This window comes from Dromiciops gliroides, chromosome 1 (assembly GCF_019393635.1).
Source record: "Dromiciops gliroides isolate mDroGli1 chromosome 1, mDroGli1.pri, whole genome shotgun sequence".
NCBI classification, from domain to species: Eukaryota; Metazoa; Chordata; class Mammalia; order Microbiotheria; family Microbiotheriidae; genus Dromiciops; species Dromiciops gliroides.
In genome coordinates this window covers 94841846-94865876 of record NC_057861.1, presented here as the reverse complement: position 1 = coordinate 94865876, position 24031 = coordinate 94841846, and the positions used below count along the sequence as shown (strand labels likewise).

The 24031-nt window shown below is 36.7% G+C and overlaps 1 protein-coding gene across 1 annotated transcript in view; it reads right to left on the bottom strand.

Moving 5' to 3' along the window:
- The window catches only part of ZFAT (zinc finger and AT-hook domain containing), a 295731-nt gene that overhangs the window by 232015 nt on the left and 39685 nt on the right, over positions 1–24031 (bottom strand). Inside the window, exon 2 of the mRNA XM_043979739.1 lies at positions 4756–4932. Coding sequence (XP_043835674.1) covers positions 4756–4932 — 177 coding nt within the window. The remainder of the gene's footprint in view (positions 1–4755; positions 4933–24031) is intronic.

Below are 24031 nucleotides of genomic sequence, written 5' to 3'. Positions count from 1 at the left end.
GGAAGCTAGTGACTTTGTGAGAAACCAAAACACAATAAAACAAATCCAAATGAATAAAAAAATAGAACGCAATGTGAAATACCTTCTTGGAAAAACTACTGGCATGGAAAATAAATCCAGGAAAGATAATTTGAAAATTATTGGTCTACCTGAAAACCATGATCAAGGAAAGAGATTAGATATCATTTTCCAAGAAACTGTCAGGGAAAATTGCCCTGATATTCTAGAAGCAGAAGGTAAAATAGAAATTGAAAGAATCCAACGATCACCTCCTGAAAGAGATCCCAAAAGGAAAACTCCTAGGAATATGATAGCCAAATTCCAGAGTTCGTTCTCAGGTCAAGGAGAAAATATTGCAAGCTGCCAAAAAGAAAGAATTCAAGTACTGTGGAGCCCTAGTCAGGATAACACAAGATATAGGAGGGCATGGGATATGATATTCCAGAGGGCAAAGGAATTAGGATTACAAGCAAGAATCACTTATCTAGCAAAACTGAATATAAACTTTTGGAGGAAAAAATGGGACTTCAATGAAAAAGAGGACTTCCAGGTATTCGTGATGAAAAGACCTGAACTAAATGGTAAATTTGACTTCCAAATACAAGACCCTAGAGAACCAAAAAAATGGAGTTGGAGGACATACCTGGGGTCGTGCAGTGGGTAACTGTCTTGTGTCTGAGGCTGGGTTTTGGCTGGGATCCCCCTGGGTCCAGGGTGGATGCTTTGTCCACTATTGTCACCTAGCTGCTCCATGATGACATCTTTAGGGTTAAATTGAGGGGTGAGGGGAATGCACTGGAGAGGGGGAAGGGCAGAGGTAGCATGGGTTGAAATGAAACAGGAAAGGAAAGGGCTTATGGAGTGGGGGAAGAGATGGGAGAGGAGCAGGGCAGTAAATGAATTTTACACTCATCAGAATAGGCTCAAAGACCTTAATCTCATCAGAGTTGCCTCAAGGAGGGATTAACACACACACACACACACACACACACACAATTGGGTGGAATAATATATTTAATATGGGCAATAAATGAGCCTAACACTCATCAGAATTGGCTCAAGGAGGAAATAACATACACGCTTAATTGGGTGGAGTAATCTATCTAACCCTGCAGGAAAATAGGAGGGGAAGGGAATAAAGAGAGAGGAGCAAAAGAAGGGAGGGCAGATTGGGGGAGGGGACAGACAGAAGCAAATGCCTTTTGAAGAGGGATAGGATGAAAGAAGATAGATAATAGAATAAATATCATGGGGAAGGGAATAGGATGGAGGGAAACAGTTAACAATAGTAATCATGAAAAAGAGAAAAGGGGGAAAAATTATACAAAAGAATATTTATAGCAACTCTCTGGGGTGGCTAAGAATTGGGAATCAAGGGAATGTCCATCAATTGAGGAATGACTGAAAAAGCAATAGTATATAATTGTAGTGGAAGAGTATTGTGCTATAGGAAATGACAAACAGGATGATACCAGAAAAACCTGGAAAGACACATATGAATTGATGTATAGTGAAGTGAGCAGAACTGGGGGGACATTGTACATAGTGATAGCAGTATTGTTCAATGAGCAATTGTGAATAACTTAACTACTCTCAGCAATATAATGATCCAAGACAATCCCAGGGGATTAATGATGAAGCATACTATCCACCTCCATAGAAAGAACTGATAAAAAGAGCACTTGTGGATTATACATATATAACCTATATCAGAATGGATGATGTCTTGTGGAGGGGGGAGGAAAGGGAAGGAGGAAAAAAAATTTGGAACTCTAAATCTTATGAAAATGAATGTTAAAAGCTACCCTTACATATAACTGAAAAAAATGAAATAAATGTTTATTGCACTGAAAAAAAAATCATAAAATAAATTACAAGAGGCAGGAGAGAAAGATAATAAAGCAGAATGGTAGTAGTAAGGACCAAGCTATTTAATTCTGGGATTGATTGTCTCCTACCTCATCACAGGCCCCTATTCAGGAAGGGGATTAAAAAAATATCAGTAGTAGTAGCTTTGGTGGTGGTGGTGGTGGTGGTAGAAGTAGGAGGGGGAGGAGGAGGAGGAAGACAGTTACATAGCATTTTACAATTTGCAAAGAGATTTATATATATATATCATCTAATTTGATATTCAAAAGAACTTTGTGAAATAGGGCCTATAGGTATTAACTACACTTTACAGATAAGGAAACTGAGGCTGAAGAGAAAAGGTAAGTGATTTGCCATGGGTCACATAGCTGATAAGTATATGAGTCAAGATTCTAACCTATGTCTTTTTCCCAAAAAGATCATGGAAAAGGGAAAAGGACCCACATGTACAAAAATATTTATAGCTGCTCTTTTTGTGGTGGCAAGGAATTGGAAGTTGAGGGGATGTCCATCAATTGGGGAATGGCTGGACAAGTTGTGGTACATAAATGTAATGAAATACTATTGTGCCGTAAGAAACGATGAGCAGAAGGACTTCAGAGAAACCTGGAGGGTCTTACATGGGCTGATGATGAGTGAGATGAGCAGAACCAGGAGACCATTGTACACAGTATCATCAACATTGTGTGTTGATCAACTCTGATAGACTGGATTCTTCTCACCAATCCAATGGTACAAGAGAGTTCCAAAGGACTCATGATGGCAAAGGCTCTCCAAATCCAGAAAAAAAAAAAAAGGAACTGTGGAATATGGACGCTGATTGGACCATACTATTTCTTTTGTTTTGGGTGCTGTTGTTTTTCTTTTTTTTTGAGGTTTTTCCTTCTTGCTCTGATTCTTCTTGGGTATTAATAGCTTTCTACGTCCCAGGGTTGTTTTGAGGATTGACTGAATACTACAATATTCATAAAAACACTTTACAAACCTTAAATAACTATATAAATGAGCTATACAAATATATTAAAACTCTATCATGAGGCAGCTAGGTGGCACAGTGGATAAAGCACTGGCCCTGGATTCATGGGGACCTGAGTTCAAATGTGGCCACAGACACTTGACACTTACTAGCTGTGTGACCCTGGGCAAGTCACTTAACTCTCACAGCCCCACAAAAAAAACAAACAAAAACAAAAACTTCTATCATTATTACTATAATCTGTTAATAAATGTACATATTCTTTTATTAAAAAATCAGTCAATAAGCATTTACAAAACATCTACCATGTGCCAGGAACTGTGCTAAGTACTAGGAATTCAAAGAAAGGAAAAAAAATCATCTAATTGGGAAGATAACACACGTTAACAACTATGTACAAACATACATGTATATGCACATACATATACACATGATAAATTGGATATAATCACATAAAGAAAACTCTAAGATTAAGGAGGATTGGTTAGTTTCTTGCAGAAGGCAAAATTTATTTAAGACTTGAAGGAAGCCACAGAAGCCAGGAGGCAGAGAGGGAAAGGGAGAGGACTTTAGACATGGGAGATATCCAGTGACAATGCACTTAGCTGGGAGATGGAAACTCTTGTGAAAGGTACAGCAAGGAAAGTAATGTCATTATATTGAAGAATAAGCTAAAGGACAGCAGATTAGAAAGTATAAAAATGGAATGGACAGCCTTAGAGGTCGTGAGTTTCTCTCCTGAAAGTCTTCAAGAAGTTAATTGACCACTTGTTGGAGATGTTGTAGAAAAATACATTTTGCAAGGGCTGGTTAGAAAAATTCTTCCCAATTCTAAGATTCCATGACTCTGTACAACTATTCACAATATGTCCATCAGGTTCTCTACCTTATAACAGGCCTCATCTAAACAACTTTCTGTCCTCCCTAAATGTGGGAAATGAGACAGAACTTAACTTGATGAAGTCGTGGAAAAGTTCTCAATATATCGATTTCCACCCCATATGTAACAGTGACTTAATCATCTCTTAGGTAACGAAAATCACACATTAAGATATTTATGTTATAAGACTCTTACAGATTTAGTATTTTCTTTTTTATTTTATCCTACTTAAGTTTCAGCTACATTTATAGCAGGACTTATTATTTTATGAATAAAATATAGCTTCCCCTAATTACGTTTGAGAAATGCAAATGAAGTTGCTAAAGCTTTTTTTTTTTTTTTTGGTAAAATGGGATTTGGTATTTATAATCCTCATAGAATTTAGTAATGAAGATTTTATAGTGGACATGCACTCACTTGAAGTCTATAACCTAATTAAAAAGCTAAAATTCCTGCAGTCCCTCATGTTGTCAATTACCCTCACACTGACCGTAAATCATCAGTGTGGAAGTTCAATATAAATAAATAATCTTGACATTTTAATCTTTAAATGAAAAGAATACAGTGGCTTGGGCAGTTAAGTGCAGTGGTCAATATTCAAGGAACTATTTATTGCTGATTTCTCTACCAGCACATTGTTATTCTTATCATTTAGCATGTATTCCTGACATTTAAAAATCAACAAAGACAACAGTAAGGGGGAAATATAAGCAATATGGAGAACAAATATATAAATAAAATCTATTTTAAAAAATTCTAAGAGTCACAAAACATTCTATGTCATGCAAAATCTTATAAAATAGTCTACAAAATTCTGATATGCTGAATTAAAATACAAGTCAAAAAATATGAACTTAACACAAACTGCAAAAATGTGAAAATATTAATAAAAATTTTATCCTAGCAAACTGACAGTGACTCAGGCTATGGATTAATGTAGATAGATAGATGGATAGACACACACACACATAGACAGACAGACAGACTGATAGATAGAAAAATAGATAGCTTAGACACATTTTGCCCATACCTTCTCCACTTTTGTTCTGATTGGTGGGTTCAGTAGTATTAAGTGGCCTGAGTGGAATGATGATATCACTGATATTCAGTCCTTCTTCTTTGTGCTTTTCAGATGCATGTGAAAGTAGTTCTGACTGACTTGGGGAGAATAAGTTACAAAATTTACACATGAAGATGGAATGTTGTTCTGTAGAAAAAGAAAAAATAACATATATATTATTTCATTGAGAAATAATGTACTTCTTAATTAATAAACAAGATATTAAGATATGCATTAAGTCATAAAAACAAAGAACTATTCAACTCATATTTTGCTTATATTTTTTTCTACCAAGGAGAAGAATCTTCCTGTTGGATTGCATAGGACAAAAAATATTAGAGCTCTGCAAGAATACATGGGTTACATTCAGAGGTAAAGAGTTCATTATCAATGGAAGTTATGAAGAAGAGGCTTGCTTTTGGTCATGTTATAGAGAATACAGCTGTTCAGGTTCAAACTGAATTTGATAACCTCTGAGCTATCTTCTAGCTCCATAATTCTGTGAAACAGCTCTTCTCAATAGTAATCCATTCTGATTCTCATCTAGCCTAATGCCATATATAGAGTAAGCACCCAACAAATGTCTATTACACTTAAATGAATTAATTGAGCAATTAATAAATGTTTTCTATAACACTGTGTTCTAGGATTATGGCACGCACTAATTTCCTTGTTATATTAGTTCATAAAGATGTCCCTTTGATACTTCAGAATCTAGATTCCTTTGGATGGAGCAAAGCCAGGATAGCAGAGTACAGGCAGCAACCCAGTAGAACTCTCCCAATATTCCTCTCCAAAAAACTTTAAAATAACACCTCAAATCAAATTTTGGGGAAGTAGAGACAACAAAAGATCAGGGTGAGTCATTTTTCCAGTCTAAGACAACTTAGGAAGTCCATAGAAAAGGTCTGTGACACCAGGGTAGAAGCCACTCCAGAACCCACTTAGCAGGAGCACCAGCTGTGGACTTTGCAGTTGTTAGCAGTAGTAGCAAGCAGCTTTGGGAGCTCTTAGCTCAAAGATGGTAAGAGGCTACAGCTAGGTGGCGCACCAGCCCTGGATTTAGGAGGACCTGAATTCAAATGTGACCTCAGATACTTGACACTCACTAGCTGTGTGAGCCTGGGCGAGTCCCTTAACTCTCATTGCCCCGCAAGAAGAAGTAACAGGCAACTCTTGACCTGATCCTGTCCACACTGGGCACTGCTATCACTGACTGACAGCTTTATTGCCCATATGCAGTTCTGGATCACAGTTTCAGGGCAAAAAGGAGTACTAGCACTTGTGCCTGAAAAAGTAGAGATCTGGTCATAGTTTCAACGTCAAAAGGAGCACTAGTGCTGTGGCTACAGGGGAGCAGGGACCCTTCCTGGGTACAGACCAAACCTATCCCAAGATCACACCACCTTGAAAGCACCAATAACTTGTGGATTCTCATAACTAGCTCTGAAAATGGCAACACAAAAAAGCCTTAAAGGTTGGACAGGGCCTTCCCACCCCAAAGTGAGAAGAGCCCATAAAGTTTGAAGTCAAGAAAAAGGCTGGGAAAGTGAGAAGACAACAACATAAGAACTTGACCACAAAAAGCTACTACAGTGGAAGGAAAAACCAAGATCTAAACTGAGGAGAAGATAATGATGTAAAAACAGCCACCAAAAAAGCCTCAAAGAAAAATGTAAATTGGACACAAGCCCAACATGAAGTATAAGAAGAGTTAAAGAAAGATATGAATGGTAGAGGAAGAAATTGGGGAAAGAAATAAAAATTATGCAAGAAAATTATGAAGAGAATTAACAACTTGGTAAAAAAGACACAAAAATTCACTAAAGAAAAGAACTCCTTAAAGAACAGAATTGACCAAATGGAAAAAGAAGAAAATAATTCCTAAAAAATTAGAATTGGGCAAGTGGATTTTAATGACTCCATGACACACCAAGAAATAATAAAACAAAGTCAAAAAATGAAAAAATAGAAGAAAAAGTAAAAAATTTCATTGGGAAAATAACCAATGTGGAAAATAGATGAAAGAATAATAATTTATGAAATATTGGACTACCTAAAAGCCATGACTAAAAGAAAAAAAGAGCCAAGACATCATCTTCCAAGAAATTGTGAAGAAAAACTGCTCTGATATTCTAGAAACAGGTTAAAATAGCAATTGAAAGAATCCACCAATCATCTCCTGAAAGAGACCCCAAAAGGAAAACTCCCAGGAATATAACAGCCAAATTCCAAAGTTCCCAGGTTAAGGAGAAAATGTTGCAAACAGCCAGAAAAACAAACAATTCAAACATCATCAGGATCACACAAGATTTAGCAGCTTCTGCATTAAAGAGGTAGAGGGCTTGGAATGTGATATTTCGGGAAGGCAAAGGATCTAGGATAGAATAAGCTATCTAGCAAAACTAAGTATAATCCTTGGGGGATGGGGAGGAGATTTAATGAAGTGGACAACTTTCAAGCATTTCTGATGAAAAGACAAGAGATAAATAGAAAATCAGACATTCAAACACAAGACTCTAGAAAAGCATAAAAAGTTAAACATGAAAGAGAAATCATATGGGACTTAATATGTTTAAACTGTTTTCATTCCCAAATGGGAAGATGATACTTGTACTTTCTAAGAATCATTACTTGGGGGGGGGGGGGGCGTAGCTAGATGGTGCAGTGGATAAAGCACCAGCCTTGGATTCAGGAGGACCTGAGTTCAAATCCTTCCTCAGATACTTGACACTTACTAGCTGTATGACCCTGTGCAAGTCACTTAACCCTCACTGCCCCCCCCAACACACACACACACACACACACACACACAAATCATTACTAGGGGGTGTACAAAGACAGAAGGCATGGGTGTGAGCTGATTATGTTGGGATGATTTCCTCCACCAAAAAAAGTAATAATAGTAACAAAACAGTGAGAAAGAGAAATGCGCTAGGAGAAGAACAAAAGGAGAGGTAGAATGGAGAAATTTTTCTCACATAAAAGGGACATGCAAGGAAGAACTTTTACAGTAGAGGGGAAAATGAGAGGGATGGGAGGAAATGCTTTAATCTCATTCTCACTGGAATTAGTTCAAAGATGGAAGAACATATATAAACAATCAGTTGGGTATAGAAATGTGACTTAAGAGGGAAATAGGAGCGAAAGGAGATAAGAGAGATATGGGGTGGAGGTGATAAAAGAGAGGCAACTTTCAGACAGAAAACAAACTTTTGAGGAAGGACAAGATAAAAAGAGAGAAATATAAATATAAGAAAATAAGATGGAAGAAAATACATAATTAGTAATCATAACTGTGAATGTAAATGGAATGAGCTCACCCATAAAATGGAAATGGATAGTTGAATGGATTAGAAACCAAAATCCAACAATATGTTATTTATAACAATGTTCTTGTTATTTATAAGAGACACACTTGAAATAGAAAGACACACAGAATTAAAATAAAGGACTGGAGCAGAATCTGTTATGCTTCAGCTGAAGTAAAAAAGGCAGGAATAGAAATCATGATCTAAGACAAAGGAAAGGCAAAAACAGACATAATTAAAAGAGATAAGTAGGGAAACTACATTTGCTAAAAGGTATGATAGACAAAGAATATTTTTTTTTAATTACAGGAAGTTTCTCTGATAAAAGCCTAATTTCTCAAATGTAGGGGTAACTGAGTGAAAAATATATATTAAAAAAATTATTACCAAACTGATCAATGGAAAAAGGATATGAACAGGCAGTTTTCAGAATAAGAAATCAAAGCTATCTAATGTCATATGAAAAAATGCTCTAAATCACTATTGATCAGAGAAATGTAAATTTAAAATTCTGAGGTACCACTTTACACCTATCAGAAATGACAAATCCTGGAAGAATTGAGGGAAAATAGGTACACTAACAAACTGTAGTGCAGTTGTGAATTTGTCCAATCATTCTGTAGAATAATCTGGAACTATACCCAAAGAACTATAAAATTGTTGCATACGCTTTGGCCCAGCAATACCACTACTAGGTCTGTACGTGAAAGAGATCAAAGAAAAATGAAAAAGACATTTATCTACAAAAATATTTATGACAATTTTTTGTAGTAGTAAAGAATTGGAAGTTGAGGGGATGCCCATCAATTGATGAATGGCTGAATAAGTTGTGGCAAATGATTATGATGGAATACTGCTGTGCTTTAAGAAATGACATAGGTGAGATAGCTTTAGAAAAAAACATGGGAAGAATTATATAAACTGATGCAAAGTGAAATTATAAGAACTAGAAGATCATTGTGCATAGTGGTAACAATGTTGTAACAATGATCTACTATGAAAAACTTGGCTATTCTGATCAACACAATAATCTAAGCCAATTCAAAAGGACTCTTGATGAAAAAATGTTTTCCACCTTCAGAGATAGAACTGATGAACTTTTAAGTACAAACTGAAATATAACTTTCTCTCTTTATTTTCGTTGCCTTTTTTTTTTGCTATATGGCTATTATGTCAATATGTTTTGCATTATTTCACATGTATAATTGATATCATTTTGCTTGCCTTCTCAGTGGGTAGGGGAGTAATGGGTAGAAGAGAATCTGGAACTCAAAATTTAAAAAGAAAAGAATACTTAAAATACATAACAAGTTTGTTTTGGAAAATAAATAAATGCCTTTGAATGAAGAAATAGATGGGACTTCCTTTTATACTGTGTTCTACTCTATAACTAAGAGAGCTATAGACAGGTTCCAGTATCTAAACACATTAAACTCAATGTAAATTGACTGAAATTTTGTATAGTTTAACTTAATGTCAGTTTACAGTAAATGTCTATTGTATGGAAGCCATAAAATTCCCTAAAAATATACTGGTAGCACTTAAATAAATTCAATGACTGTAATCTTAAATTATTTATAAATAAGATTTAAATGAAGACTCACTGGAGCCAAGACTCCTTTTATTGGCTGGCACAGGGACTTTGCTGAGAAATGCTCCTTTAATTAACAAAGAAGATGATAATCTTACTACTTCATGCTAATAAATTCCTATTAATGACATCACCCCCAACAACAAATATTGACAAAAAGCTCACTGTGTATTCAAAGAATTGGACTACAAGTATAGTGTAAGGAGGTTAGTCAGATAACATTCTTCTTCCTTCCAACTGCCTTACAATGTGTCAAAGATGGAGTCAAGGTTATGGAGAAAGATAAACTAAATCAAAGCTCTATAATCAATGAAATATTCTTGGTATACTATAAATGTCAATTCACAAAACTACAGACTGTTAGAGTGGAAAGGGGCCCAATGAGCTATCTGTTCCAGCCCATACCTAAACAAGAAAGTTTTCTATTTTTTTTAATTTTTTTATTTCTTTTATTTTTTTCTGATAAAAGTATTTTATTTTTTTCCAGTTACATGTAAAGATAGTTCTCAACATTTGTTTATACAAGCTTTCCAATTTCAGATTTTTCTCCCTCCTTCCCCTCCCTCCCCCCTCCCTAGACAGCAGGTAATCTGATATATATATATATATATATATATATAACATTAAACATTTCTGCATTAGTCATGTTATAAGAGAAAAATCAGAGCAATGAGGAAAAACCTCAAAATAGAAAAACAACAGGACCAAAAACAAAAGAAATAGTATGGTCCAATCAGCATCTATACTCTGCAGTTCTTTTTTTTTTTTCTTGGATTTGGAGATCCTCTTCCATCATGAGTCCCCTGGAACTCTTCTGTACCATTGCATTGAGGAGAAGAATCTAGTCCATCACAGTAGATCAACACACAATGTTGATGAATGTTCTTCTGGTTCTACTCATCTCACTCATCATCATCCCATTCAAGACCCTCCAGGTTTCAAGAAAGTTTTCTACAACAGATCTGACACCATCCTACTGCCCTCCTCAGTTTATTCCTACCTGAAATGTGGCACCCAAATATGTTCTGACCAAGGGAAAATACGCCAAGGACCTTGACCACATGGCTTGCCCTCAGACGCCTTCTCCTCATGGTGGAGCTTTCCTATAGTAGCTCTCCAGCAGGTGGCATCATTCCAATTGTTACAGTATGTTTGTACATATGCATATGTGCATGTGTGATATATGTACACACATACACATACATGCATACCCACCCATATTAGAGCAACTGGGTGGCATAGTGGATAGAGTGCTGGGCCTGGAGCCAGGAAGACTTATCTTCCTGAGTTCAGAAATGGCTTCAGACATTTATTAGCTAGAATGAGAAATAAAGCCATGTGGTCAAGGTCCTTGGCATCAGGAAGTGACGTTTGCTAGTGGGTACTGTCAATCAAGGATACCAGCCAATCAACTTGAGGAGCCTCCCATTTCTGGGAGAAGGACACGAAGTAGGAAGCAGATGCTGGCGAAGGGGCTCTTGCTCTTTTGGTTCCTGACCTCGCCATGGTGGGTCGCGTGATGGGGTGTCTTAGAAATAGTTAGATTTTTACCTTTCTCTCTGATCCTAATGCTCTTTAATTAATACTTAAACACTTAAATACTCTTGCTAAAGCTTATAATTTATTGGCGACCACTCATTAGATTTTAGATAGTATAGCTAGAATTTCAGCCCCTTACAATACATACACATATACACAAATGTACACGCATTCATGATGTGCATGTACACATGTGTATATGTGTATATATACTCATCTCCAACATCAGAATTTAAGTTCCTTGTGAATAGGGAATTCTTTCATTCTTTGTACTTGTGTCCCCAGCAGCCCAGATATTTGCTTAGTTGATGAGGAAAATACTACACCCAAACCCATTGCTACTTTTCCAATCATAGAATCATATAGACTTAGAGCTGAAGGGAACCTTAGAAAGCTTCAAATCCAATCCCTTCATTTCTGAGGTGACAAACTGAGACTTCAAGAAGCTAAGTGACCTGCCCAGTCACAAAAGTCTTAAGACACAAGACAGCATTGAAGCCAATATCCTAACTCCAAATTCCACACTGTTTTCCTTCACCACACAGCATCTCTCAGTCAAGTCAAATAATGCCAAAGGCCATCATTACCTTCTTAAATAACAGTTGTGATTTCTATCTTAAGACAGTATGGTTTGTTGCATAAAGTCAATGCTCAAATGCTTGAAAACTATAAAATCACTCAGTCTTAAGGTAAATCTAATGCAAAGGGAAATATGAAAGATGTGGTAAAAAAAACAAACAAGCAGGCACTTTCTGGTTTCTAACTTCCTTTCCCTTATCACATCATGGATTAGGAGATAGAATAGAGAACTTAAAAGAACGTTGTTCTGCTTTTCAATTCTAAAACAAACTCAAGTGAAGTTATATTAATACAATTGTTATGTTGAATTAGATCAAAAGAAGAATTTTTGTTGGATCAACTATACTTTCAAGAACTTTTTTTACTTTAACAAGAAATTTTCCAAATGCACAGACTTGAAATTTACAAATGAAAACTAATCATTTTTTTGATTGCCATATATTTTAATATACCTTTCAATGAGACGTTCTTCATTCCTTGACATAGCTAAACTTTTCTGAGAATCCTACAATGTAACTATTCCAATTGGTCTTCCTTTCTTCTGGGAAGGGGTTAGGGGATGAGAGTGTCCAGCCAGGTGGAATTTAATATAATCAATATCTCTCCCCTTCTCTTTCTATTTTAAGCCATTACAGTTTGAATTTCAGCTGACCAGGAACAGAGTTCCCATTTACAACACTGTTCCTATGGAACTGACATCCATATCATCATTTTTGCCTGAAGTCACGTTTTCTGAAAACCAATCAATTCTAGGAGAGAATGTTTATTTGGGATACAAGTCTCTACTGAAAAGTCCCATCCAGTATGTATTAAGCCCTACTACAGGGTGGGCCAAAAGTCATGAAAGGGTCTGATGTTTTAGTAAATTTTTGAAAATTATTTTTCTTTATTTTTCACAAATCATGCAAATTCATTTCCTATATATGTATATAGGAATGTATATATAATGTAAATTCATTTCCTATACTGTATATAATGCTATAGCATTTTAAATTAAAAACAAAAAAAAAGGATTAATTAAATATTCATGACTTTTGGCCCACCTGATATTAACTGTTTTCTGATTATAGTTTAGGCAAGTATATTTTTTAAACAAATGTCTGGGTTTACAATTGCTCAGGCAGTATGACTTAGAATGAGAGTTATACACAGATGTACATATTCATGCCCACTACTTCAGGTAGATGGAATAGAGAAAAAATAAAACTACTCAACTTCTACTTTGTCTTGTTTGACAAAAAGAATGGTCTTTAAAATGGAAAAAAATAGAGTTAAAGGAAAATTGAAGTTAGGTGAGGTTCATAGATTTGTTACAAATCTAACAATTCCAAATGAGTTCGAGTCTCTTGGCCTGGAAGAAATTACCCTCTTTTATATTTACAGATATGGCCGCTGAACCATTCGGTGATAACCAAGGAACTGTAGAAAACTGTAAAAAGGTGCCACAGATTGAAAACAGGCAAAAATGTTCATTTGCTTCTACAAATTGGAAAAAGGAGGCGTGGTATTAATTTCTGGCAACACTTATAAAGGGAACCAGCAATCACCAGCATAGTTCGACTAATAACCAGACAGTCACATCAGACTAAGCACCTCTTAACCTTTTAACCAAATTATCAAACATATAGATCAGGAAAGTGTTACTGCCATTTTAGCAGCATGAATTTATTAAGCCCCTACTATGTGTCAGGCACTGTTCCAAGTACTGGAGCTAAAACTAAGGGTAAAAATATTGTCTTTCCCATAAAAGACTTCACATTCTAATAGGGAAAACAGCATGCAAACAATATCACACGCACATAAAATTGTGTATAAAAACAAATCTGTAACTGCACATATATGTAACATATTAGTATGTAATTATATATAGTTAATTTACTATATTTCCATTTCCTTTATATATAGTTTACTTTACTTCCATTTATTATATAGTATGCATTTATTCAATCTATACAAACATAACTATGTTATATATACATCTATGTATACCTGTATATGTGTATATATACACAGATACACACAGAGTAAATTGAAGGTAATCTCAGAGAGAATGAAGTAGAGGGTGGTGGGAAGAAGCAACAGAAGGAAGGATTTGGCCGAAATCTTTAAGGAACCCTGTCAAGTCAACAAGCATTTATTAAGTACCCTGTTATGTGTCAGACATCATGGTGAGAAGGGCATTCTAGGCATGTGTGACAGACACCCTGTAAAAAGGCACAGTGTCATGTAAGTAAAATAACAAGAAGTCCAATATTGAGGAATCATAAGAGTACATGACACATAAGAAAACTGGAAAAGCAGAAATCACCAGGTTATGAAAGGCTTTAAATGCCAGAAAACTTTATAGTTGATCCTGGAGGTAATAGGGAAATACTGGAGTTCATCCATTGGAGGAAGTGAGAAATGACCCAGTCAACTCTTCACTTCAGAAAAATCACCTTAGTAGGTGTATGATAAATGAATTGAACTTCATAGATACAATGATAAGAGATGAATTTGACGGCTATTAAGTCCACATAAGAAGGGATAAGGACTTGGACCACTGAAGCATCTGTTTGAGTAGTGAGAAAGGGATATAAATAGCTAGAGAGGGAGAGGGAGAGAGAAAGAGATTTTGAAGGCAAAAATGACAAGATTTAGCAACAGAATGGATATATGGAGTGAGTGGCAAGAGAAGAGGCAAGTATAACACTGAGGTTTTAAAGCTACTTGGGAGAATGATAATGCCTTCCACAATAACAGGTAAGTTTAGAAGAGGAAAAGGTTTGGAAAGAAACAAATGAGTTCAGTTTTTGGACATTTTCCACTAGCATCTCTGCTTGGTTTGACTCCAGGGATCATTGTGTATCCCCCAGGATAAACTGATCACTTGAAATCTCATCACCATACAGACATACTCAGGTTTTGACACTCAATACCTTCTCAATTGCCTCTCCTCTCTCATTGGGGGACTGGAGAGCAGAGCAGTAAGCTCCTCCTAGAACTTGCCTTTATGGAGAGCTTAGAACTTTACAAGTAACTTTCCACTTTCCACAAGTGCCTGTCTGCCTGGTTTTGATTCCACCAAATATTATGTCTCCATTTTGGGTATCACCTGGGGACTACAATAATGTAAATGCAAAGAAAAATGTCAACAAAACAATTAAAATTAAATAGCTATGAAATTATAAATTATAAACTTTGCCCCAAAGAGACATATAAATGACATGTCCCTCATTCCTTGCAAAAGTAGGAGACCACTAGTTTTGAATATCACGAGTCAGGCTTTTTTGATGTTTCTTAGTTCTGTGAAACTTTTTCTGTCCTCATACTTTATTACAAGGGATGGCTTTCTGGGACTGATGGAGGGAAGAATGCAGATGAGGAGGGGTGGAGGGAAAATATAGATGATATAAAAAGAAAACACGTCTTTAAATTTTATATTTTTATAAAATCTTCTATTAGTTATCCACAAAACATTTAACTGAATATCATACAACAAGCATTTTATTAAGTATTTTCTATGTGCCAGGTACTATGTTAAACATTGGAAAGAGAAAGAAAATAAAAAACATGATCCTTGACCTCAAGGAGCTCACATTCTAGAATATGGGGAAAACAACAGAGGGGACAGGGAAGGAAGAGGGAGAGAGAGCAGGAGAAAAGATTATATTTATAGTATATATCATATATACTTCTTACCTATATACATATAGACATTATATATACTATAATATGTAGATATATGCACATATACATATACAGTATGTTTGTGTATATAACTATAGATAGATAATATACACACAAAATATATATAGTGAATACATATACCATGTGATATTCTAAACTCATTGTCTCCTACTTTTGCAAAGAGTAAGGGAAATACAGTTTTATATGTCTTTTTTGGGACAAAGTTTAGTCATTTTAATTTCACAGCTATTTAATTTTGATTTTTTTGTTGATATTATTCTTTCTTATCATTCCTTTGCTTACTTACCTTGTATTAGTTCCTATACATTTTTCCATACTTCTTTGTAATCAGCATTTTTAATTTTTTTCAGTGAACAAAAATCTATTTTTCTTTCTTACCCCTTCCCCCTAGCTGGAAAAAAACAAAAATAAAACTTGTAACAAATATGCACAGTCAAGGTAATCTCAGTAATGGGGACATGAAGCAAAGAACTGAAAAAGGCCTCCTACAGACCCATGAAATTTGAGCTGAATCTTGAAGGAAGTCTTATGCTGTTGAACTTGAATACCAGGTCTAATAGGAAATGAGAAACAAACACCATACCCTAAAATTATATTACTACACAGAATACAAAACTAATTTAAAAAACATTAATCATAGGAGCAACCTGAATTTAAAGAAAGGTATTATACATGAGCAAGAAGTTGAAGATAATGACCTGAGATTGTATTCCTCTACAAAACAGCTAATCAAATAGAAACTTAACAAAGCAGAACATTGCACCATCAATAAAGTACCTTATTACCAGATAGTTAACAATCAATATTTTTCTTTCTTCCAAGAAAATGTTTTCATCCCAGAAAGCCAAATTTTTTTTCAAACCAATAGTAGTAATATATCTTTTTTTATGCTGGGAAATTATAATTAATTACAGAACATGAGTTACAAATGCTATGGGTGATAACTGGCAAAGAAAACCTGAAATGAAATCTAGGACCCCAAGGAACATAGCAAAAAGAAGGATATTCTAATACTAAAATGGCAAATCAATTCCATACTCGCTATTATTTCACATCTGAGTCAAAATGGTCTGTTTCTACACTGATTTTAAATAGTTTTATGATACTCATTATATATGTATACATTATTACTACAAGGTGTAGTAGGAAAAAATAGACTTGAAGACATAAGATCTGGGTTCATCTCCAATTCTCTCAATGGTGTAAACTGGGTAAATCACTGAGACCCTCTGAGCCACATGGAGACAGTATACTATAGTGCAAAGAAATAATTAATCAAGATTAAACAAGCATTTATTAAATTCCTAAGCACTCTAGTCACTGGTGATACAAATACAAAAAGGAAATAATCCCTATGCTCAAGGAGTCAATCTACTGGGAACAATGGATACTAATGCAAATGAATGCAGGAATATAATGATAATAAATACAAATGAATATAAAGTAATTAAATGGAAGGTAGTGTATGAAAGAGTACACTGTCAGCTGGTGGGAGATGGGATCAGTAAAGGCTTTATGTAGTAAAGGCTTTATGTAGAAGACAGACTTTGAACTATACTGTGAAAAACAAGAGGGATTCTATAAGGGAGACAGATGGTGAAGAAGGACTTCCTGACAGGTTGGAAATTGTACTAGGGAATGGCCAGGAAAGAAACATGGAGATAGAGTGTCATGTGTGAGGAACAAAAAGAAGGCTTGTTATGTTGTATTGCAAAGTGTAGGAGGGAGAATAATGTTCATTGGGGCTGGAAACATAATGACGTCAAGTTGTGATGGTAGATTTCTACCTTATTTGGCAACTGATTGGATATGTGGGGTGAGGGGGAGTAAAAAGTCATGGATAATGCTGACATTATGAAATCTGGGAGACTAAAAAGGTGGTGGTACCTTCAATAGAAATTGGGAAATCTGGAATAGGTAAGGACATGGGTGGTGGGGAAGAGAATGAGTTAAATTCTGGATATGTTGAGTTAACAGATATGCAATCTGAAAAGTCAAATAGGCAACCGGTAACATGGGACTGAATTTTAGAGAAACTGGGCCTATGTAGATCTAAGTGTCAGCTGCAGAGAGATGAAAAGTAAATCCATGATAGCTGATGGCCTTTTCAAGAGAGAAAAGGCAGAACCAAGGTTGGAGGTCTTGAAACAGAGGGCCTATATTCAAAACTTGACTCTGCTACTTATATCTCTGGGCAAGTCACCCAACCCCTCAGGTTGCTCAATTTGCTCAATCAACTGTAAAATAATACAGGTGGGAATAAAGATCTCACTTTTAGCTCTAGATCTCATAAGGCTATAAAATTTCTTCATTGGTAAATTGAAGATAATAATACTTGAACTATCTACCTTATAGGATTATTGTAAGGAATATGGTCTATAAACTAAAAAGTATGATATGATGGTGAGTTATGGGTACAAGGGATAAAACTGGCAATTTGCTGCCTTTCTCTTCCTAATTCAATAAAGTTTTAAGGAAGAAGTATGGAAGTACTTCTTAGAATATTACTCAGCTATTCCTGAGAGACCACAGAAGCAGAAATATGAAAAATTTATGCCCACTGACCAACATGTACCAATTGTTTCAATTAATAAAGTTTTATAATATTCCTATGTTCTCAGAACTGTATTGTGGGAGATACAGGAGTACTACCTATGAGAGAGGGTGCTAGCCAAAGTATAGGACACTGATTCCATGGGCACCTAGATATGGTATAAGATCAATACCTACTAGGTCTCCACCTACTCAACCATATAAGCTAGGATAGTTCTTTCCCTAAGATGAGAGGAAAATGTCCCCAGCACTTTCTGGTGGTTTCAGGCTGGTTGATATGGCTTGCTGGTCACGTAATGGTATAAAGAATGGCTGCCCTTCAGACTTGGTGGATGTCTTAAGACTTCAGCATTTCCTCCCCTGTTAACCTGATGAGATGCCTCATCTACCCAAGTGCTATATCTTTGTTGAGTTTCCTTTCTAGTAAAGGAGGAAGGAGAAAAGGAAGTAAAACTAAGGACTGAACCGTTATGATGCCCAATCAAGGGGAAGAATGCAGGAAGCACAGGAATAATAACAGTCACAAATTTGCAAAGGTCCTCAGAAGCCATGTAATATCTACTACCCAAACAAAGATCTTCTCTAAGAAATTCCTAGGAAGTAGTCAGGAAAGCAAGTAATGAACCAAGGGAAGAGAGGAAAGAAAAAAAAGAAAAGGGCAGTCAATTGTGTGAGATGCAGAGGTTTAAGGAAAAAATACCACAGCCTTTAGCAATATTGTTGGTAACCTTTTGAAAAACAATTTTCAAAAGGTGAAGATGGAATCAAGGTTAACACTCTCAAAAATATGTCACACTAATCAATTTCAAGTGCAAGTACGAGTAATACAAGTATTATCTTCATTTTGCCAATGAAGAAACTTTCTAAGATTATAATGGCCAGTGCAATCAAGAGACACCTGTCATTGTCTATGTTGCTTCTGCTGCTGCTGTTCAGTTGCCATGTTCTAATGATTCTTATTCAATAAAACAGTGCCCCCCCAAGCTTTTTAGCAAAAGAGCAGCTTTATATTTAAATTATGAAAATAAAAATAAACCTAGTCAGTCAGCAGTGTAAGAACTTCAGGGAGCTTACCTAATAGCAAACAAGTAAATTTAGAAATGTTTTCAAACACCCACACAATACTCACCATAAATTTAATATTCACTGATGTTGAATGATATTGAATGTTCCTTCAATAATATGTCCATGCATGCTTAATCAACATTGTTGAGGAATATGAGATTATACATAACCTTCAGAAACAACTTGGAGCCCTACAACGTGATTACTAATGAAATACAAACACAGGATCTCAGAACTGGAAGAGAGCTAAAGTCAGAGAGTCAACTACCTCTTATTAAGTACTTAAGCACTAGGCACACAAAGAAAGGCAAAAACATTTTTTAAGTCCCTGACCTCAGGGTGTGTACATTCCAAGGAGGGAGAAAACATGCAAATAACTAGGTAGATGCAAGCTATGATCAAAGTAAAAGTAAACCGAAAAAGGGAAGACTGAAAGTACAGGGAAAGGCTTCTTGCAAACTGCAGGACCTGAGCCAAATCTTGAAGCAAGGCAGGAAACTAGGAGGCTGACATGAGGGGCAGAGCATGCCAGGCATGGAAGACAGACGATGCAATGGCATGGAGACAGGAGAAGGGAAGGGAAGGGAAGGAACAGAAGGGAATAAGCATTTATGTAGTACCTGCCTTGTGCCAGGAACCAGCTTAACACTTTAAATATATTCTTTTATTTGCTATTTGATAAAGATGGGAGATGGAGTGTCATGTTCAAGGAACAGAAAACAGGCCACAGTCACTTGATCATAAAGTCTGCAAAGGAGAGTAAAGTATAAGAACAATCGAAAGGTAAGGGCCAGGCTTTGAAGAGCTTTAATTGCCAGGAGGACTTTATATGTAGTACTTGAAATAATGGGGAGCACTGAAGCTCAAGGAAGTGGCATGACTGGACATATATTTTAGAAAAACCACCTTGGCAACTAAGTGGAAAATGGGGTGGAGTGGGAAAAGACTTCAAGCAAGGGACACAATTTCAATAGTCCTCATAGCCAGTAATAAAGGGCATGAACCAGGGTTGTAGATGTATGAATAGAGAGAAGGGATGTTTAAGAGAGCTGTTCTAAAGATAAAACGATGAAGATAACAAATAGGATATGTGGAGTGATAGTGAAGAGTAAAGAGTGACAAAAAAGTTATTACCCCGGTGAATGGAAGGAGGGCATTATCCTCAACAATAATAGGGAAACTCAGGAGGAAAGTTACATTTAGCACAATTCCTGCATTTTACAAATGAGGAAAACTGAAGCCCCCAAAATGGAAGTCACTTGCAGGGTCACCCAAATAGCAGCAGAGCCAAAATTTGACCTCCAATTATCTATTCCAAATCTAGTACATTCTCCATTAAATCATGCTATTAATCAATTCCTTCCCTCATACTAGGGGACTTCAATATATATATACAATGATACTCAAATACATTAACTTTCAAATTTCTGAACTTACTCGTTTCCTTTATTACTTCTTTACTCTATCTCAGCTACACATGTAAAGACTGTTGTACCCTTCATCTTGCCATCACCCACAAGTGTTCACAAACTCTGAAATTCCATTGTTTAATGAGAATCTACTGTCATTCCACTTCTCTCTCTACCTTACAACCCCCTAAACCTGTGTGTCCTCTCTCTGACCGCCAATCCCTCCAGCCCTCAGCTCTTTCCAGGCCATTATCCCTAAATTGGCTACATTCTCCTCCCTTCCTCAATGTAAGACCTTTTTGAACTAGTAGAACCCCACACTAGCCTCTTCTCTCAAGTCCCTGCTCCCTTATCCTTTCTCCAATCTTACCCTGCCAAACTCCCACCATCCACTACCTTTGCTGCTAGTCACTAAACCTTGCTTCCTGGGTCCACTACAAATTTCTGTTACATAATCTCAACTGTGCCCCCACTACAGCAAGACACTCCTTTTACACCTCCCTAATGGATTCACTATCCACTCACAATGGGTTTTTTTTTTGGAATTTTTTTTTTTTTTGGTGAGGCAATTGGGGTTAAGTGACTTGCCCAAGGTCACACAGCTAGTAAGTGTCAAGTGTCTGAGGCCAGATTTGAACTCAGGTCCTCCTGAATCCAGGGCCAGTGCTCTATCCATTGCACCACCTAGCTGCCCCCCACAATGGCTTTTTAAAATCATTTCATCTCTTTTTCAACTTCCCACAATTCCCCCTTACCTCTCAGCTGAGAACACTGCCTCATATTTCACTGAAAAAAAAAATTGAGGCCATCTGCTGAAAGCTCCCTCTTCTCCCCTCCCTCCCCACCCCTGTTCCTACCCCCCCCCAACCCTGTCTCAGATTATTCAATTGCCTTGTACAACTATCTCCTTCACTGCTATCTCACATGAAGAGGAGGCCCTTCTCCTGGCCAATGAAAACCACTCTATAAGCACAAGTAATTCCACTCCATCTGAGAATCTCCCCTCTATCATTCCCAATCTTTCACTACCATTCAGTTACTGGCCACTGGCTATTTCTCTGATGCCTACAAGCAAACCCATTTCTCCTCCACCTTTAAAACACTCTCACTTAAGCTATCCATTTGCACTGTTATCGTCCTATATCTCACTGCCCTTTGATGGCTAAACTCCTTGACAAAGTCATCTACAATCAGTGCCTCCACTTCCTTTCCTCTCAATTTCTTTTGAAATCTTTGCAGTTGGGACAGCTAGGTAGCACAATGGAAAGAGCACAGGCCCTGGATTGAGGAGGACCTGAGTTCAAATCTGGCCTCAGACACTTGACACTTACTAGCTGTGTGACCCTGGGCAAGTCACTTAACCCTCACTACCCTGCCAAAAAAATAATTAATTGATTGATTGATTGATTGATTAATTAATTAAGATCTTTGCAGTCAGGCTTCTAATCTCATCATTTAAAATTACTCAATCTAAATTACCAATCATGTCTTAATAGACACTCCTAATGGATATTTCTCAATTCTCATTCTTTTTACTTTTTTAAGTTATTATTTTAACATTTTAATTATGCATTCCAAATCCTTTCCTTCCCTCTAGCTCTTGCTACACTCATTGAGAGGGCAATTTAATATCAATTATACATGTGAAATCAAGCAAAACATATTTCTATATTAGTCATTTTGAAAAAAAGGAAGGAAAAAGGCAAAAAATATATATATATTTCAACTTGCAGTCAGAGTTCATCAGTTCTCTCTCTGGAGGTAGATAGAATTTTTTATCATGAATCCTTCAGAACTATCTTGGGTCACCGTACCGATCACAGTAGTTAAATTTTTCAGTTGATCATCATTACAACATTGCTATTATTGTGAACATTGATTTCCTGCTTCTGCTCACTTCATTCTGCATCAGTTCCTATAAGTCTTCCCAGGTTTTTCTGAAATGAATCTCATCATTTCTAATAGCACAAAAGGATTCCATCACAATCATATACCATAACTTGTTCTTCCATTCCCCAATTAATCAGCATTCCCTCAATTTTAAATTCTTTGCCACTACAAAAAGAGCTACTATGAATATTTTTGTACATATAGACTCTTTTTCTTTTTCTTTCATCTCTTTGGGATACAGACCAAATAGTGGTATTGCTGGGTCAAAGGGTATGCATAGTTTGATAGCCCTTTGGGCATAGTTCCAAAATGTTCTATAGAATGGCTAGACTAGTTCACAAGCACTCCTCTCCACCTGGAACTATGACCCAGAACTGCATATGAGCAATAGAATTGCCAAAGAGCTCCTACTCCTAAGCCCAGTGTCAGCTCAGGATCCCCTGTAATCCATGTCAACTGCCTGACCCCCTTAATGTCTCTGGACTAAAAGACCCCAAAGTTGCTGTCACAGCCACCTCCAAGACCCACCAGTGGCTGGTGTTGCCACTACATGCACTCTGTCCTAGTTCCCACCCCAGTGTCATACACCTCTCCTGCCAACATCCTAAATTGTCTTGGGCCAAGAAAATGTCTCACCTTGACCCTTTTGTTGATTCTTCTGCTCCAGAAATCAATTTTACGTATTATTTTAAAGTTGTTTGGAGGTGAAATGTTAGGAGAGTTCAGCTGGGTTGTACCCTCTACTCCACCATCTTGGCTCCACTTCAATTCTCATTCTTCTTGATCTTTCTGTGGCTTTTGCAGTTGTTGATCACCTTCTCCCTGACACCCTCCTCTCACTAGGTTTTCAGGACATTGCTCCTTCCTGTCACTCCTCTAATCTCGTTTGCTGAAACTTCATACAGGTCTTACCTTCCATGTGCAGGTATCCAATAGTGTTCTGTCCTGGGCCCCTTTCTCTTCTTCCTCTATACTACTTTCCTTGATGATCTCATTAGCTCCAATGGATTTAATTACTATCTCTATGTGAATGATTCTAAAATGATTCTAAAAATCTACCTATCCTGCCCTAACTTCTCTCACTTCCAATCTCCCATTTTCAAATGCCTTTTCTGACACCTCAAACTGGATATCCAGAAGACATCTTAAAGTCAACATGTAGAAAACTTAACTCATCAACTCCATCCCACCCCGGACCCCACCCCCTCTTCCTAATTTTCCTATTTCTGTTAAGGGCATCATCATCCTCCCAGTAACCTGTGCTTGCAACCTGGGTGTCATTCTTAACTTCTATCTTTCTTACCCCATCTGCTGCCAAGTCCTGTCATCTTACCTATGCCACATATTTCATAGGTGCCTATGTCCTTTCTCTCTTTTCTAACAGCGTCATCACCCTAGTATAGGCTCTCATCACTTCACACCCAGACTACTGCAACAGCCTGCTGGATGATCTCTCTGCCTCAAGTCTCTTCTCATTCCAGTCTATCAGCAATCAAAGTGATCTTACTGGACCCATGTCACCTATCCAACAAACTCCAATAGCTACTACTGTCCCTCTTATTAAATACAAACTCTTCTGTTCAGCTTTTAAATCCCTTTATAACCTGGTCTCTTTCTAC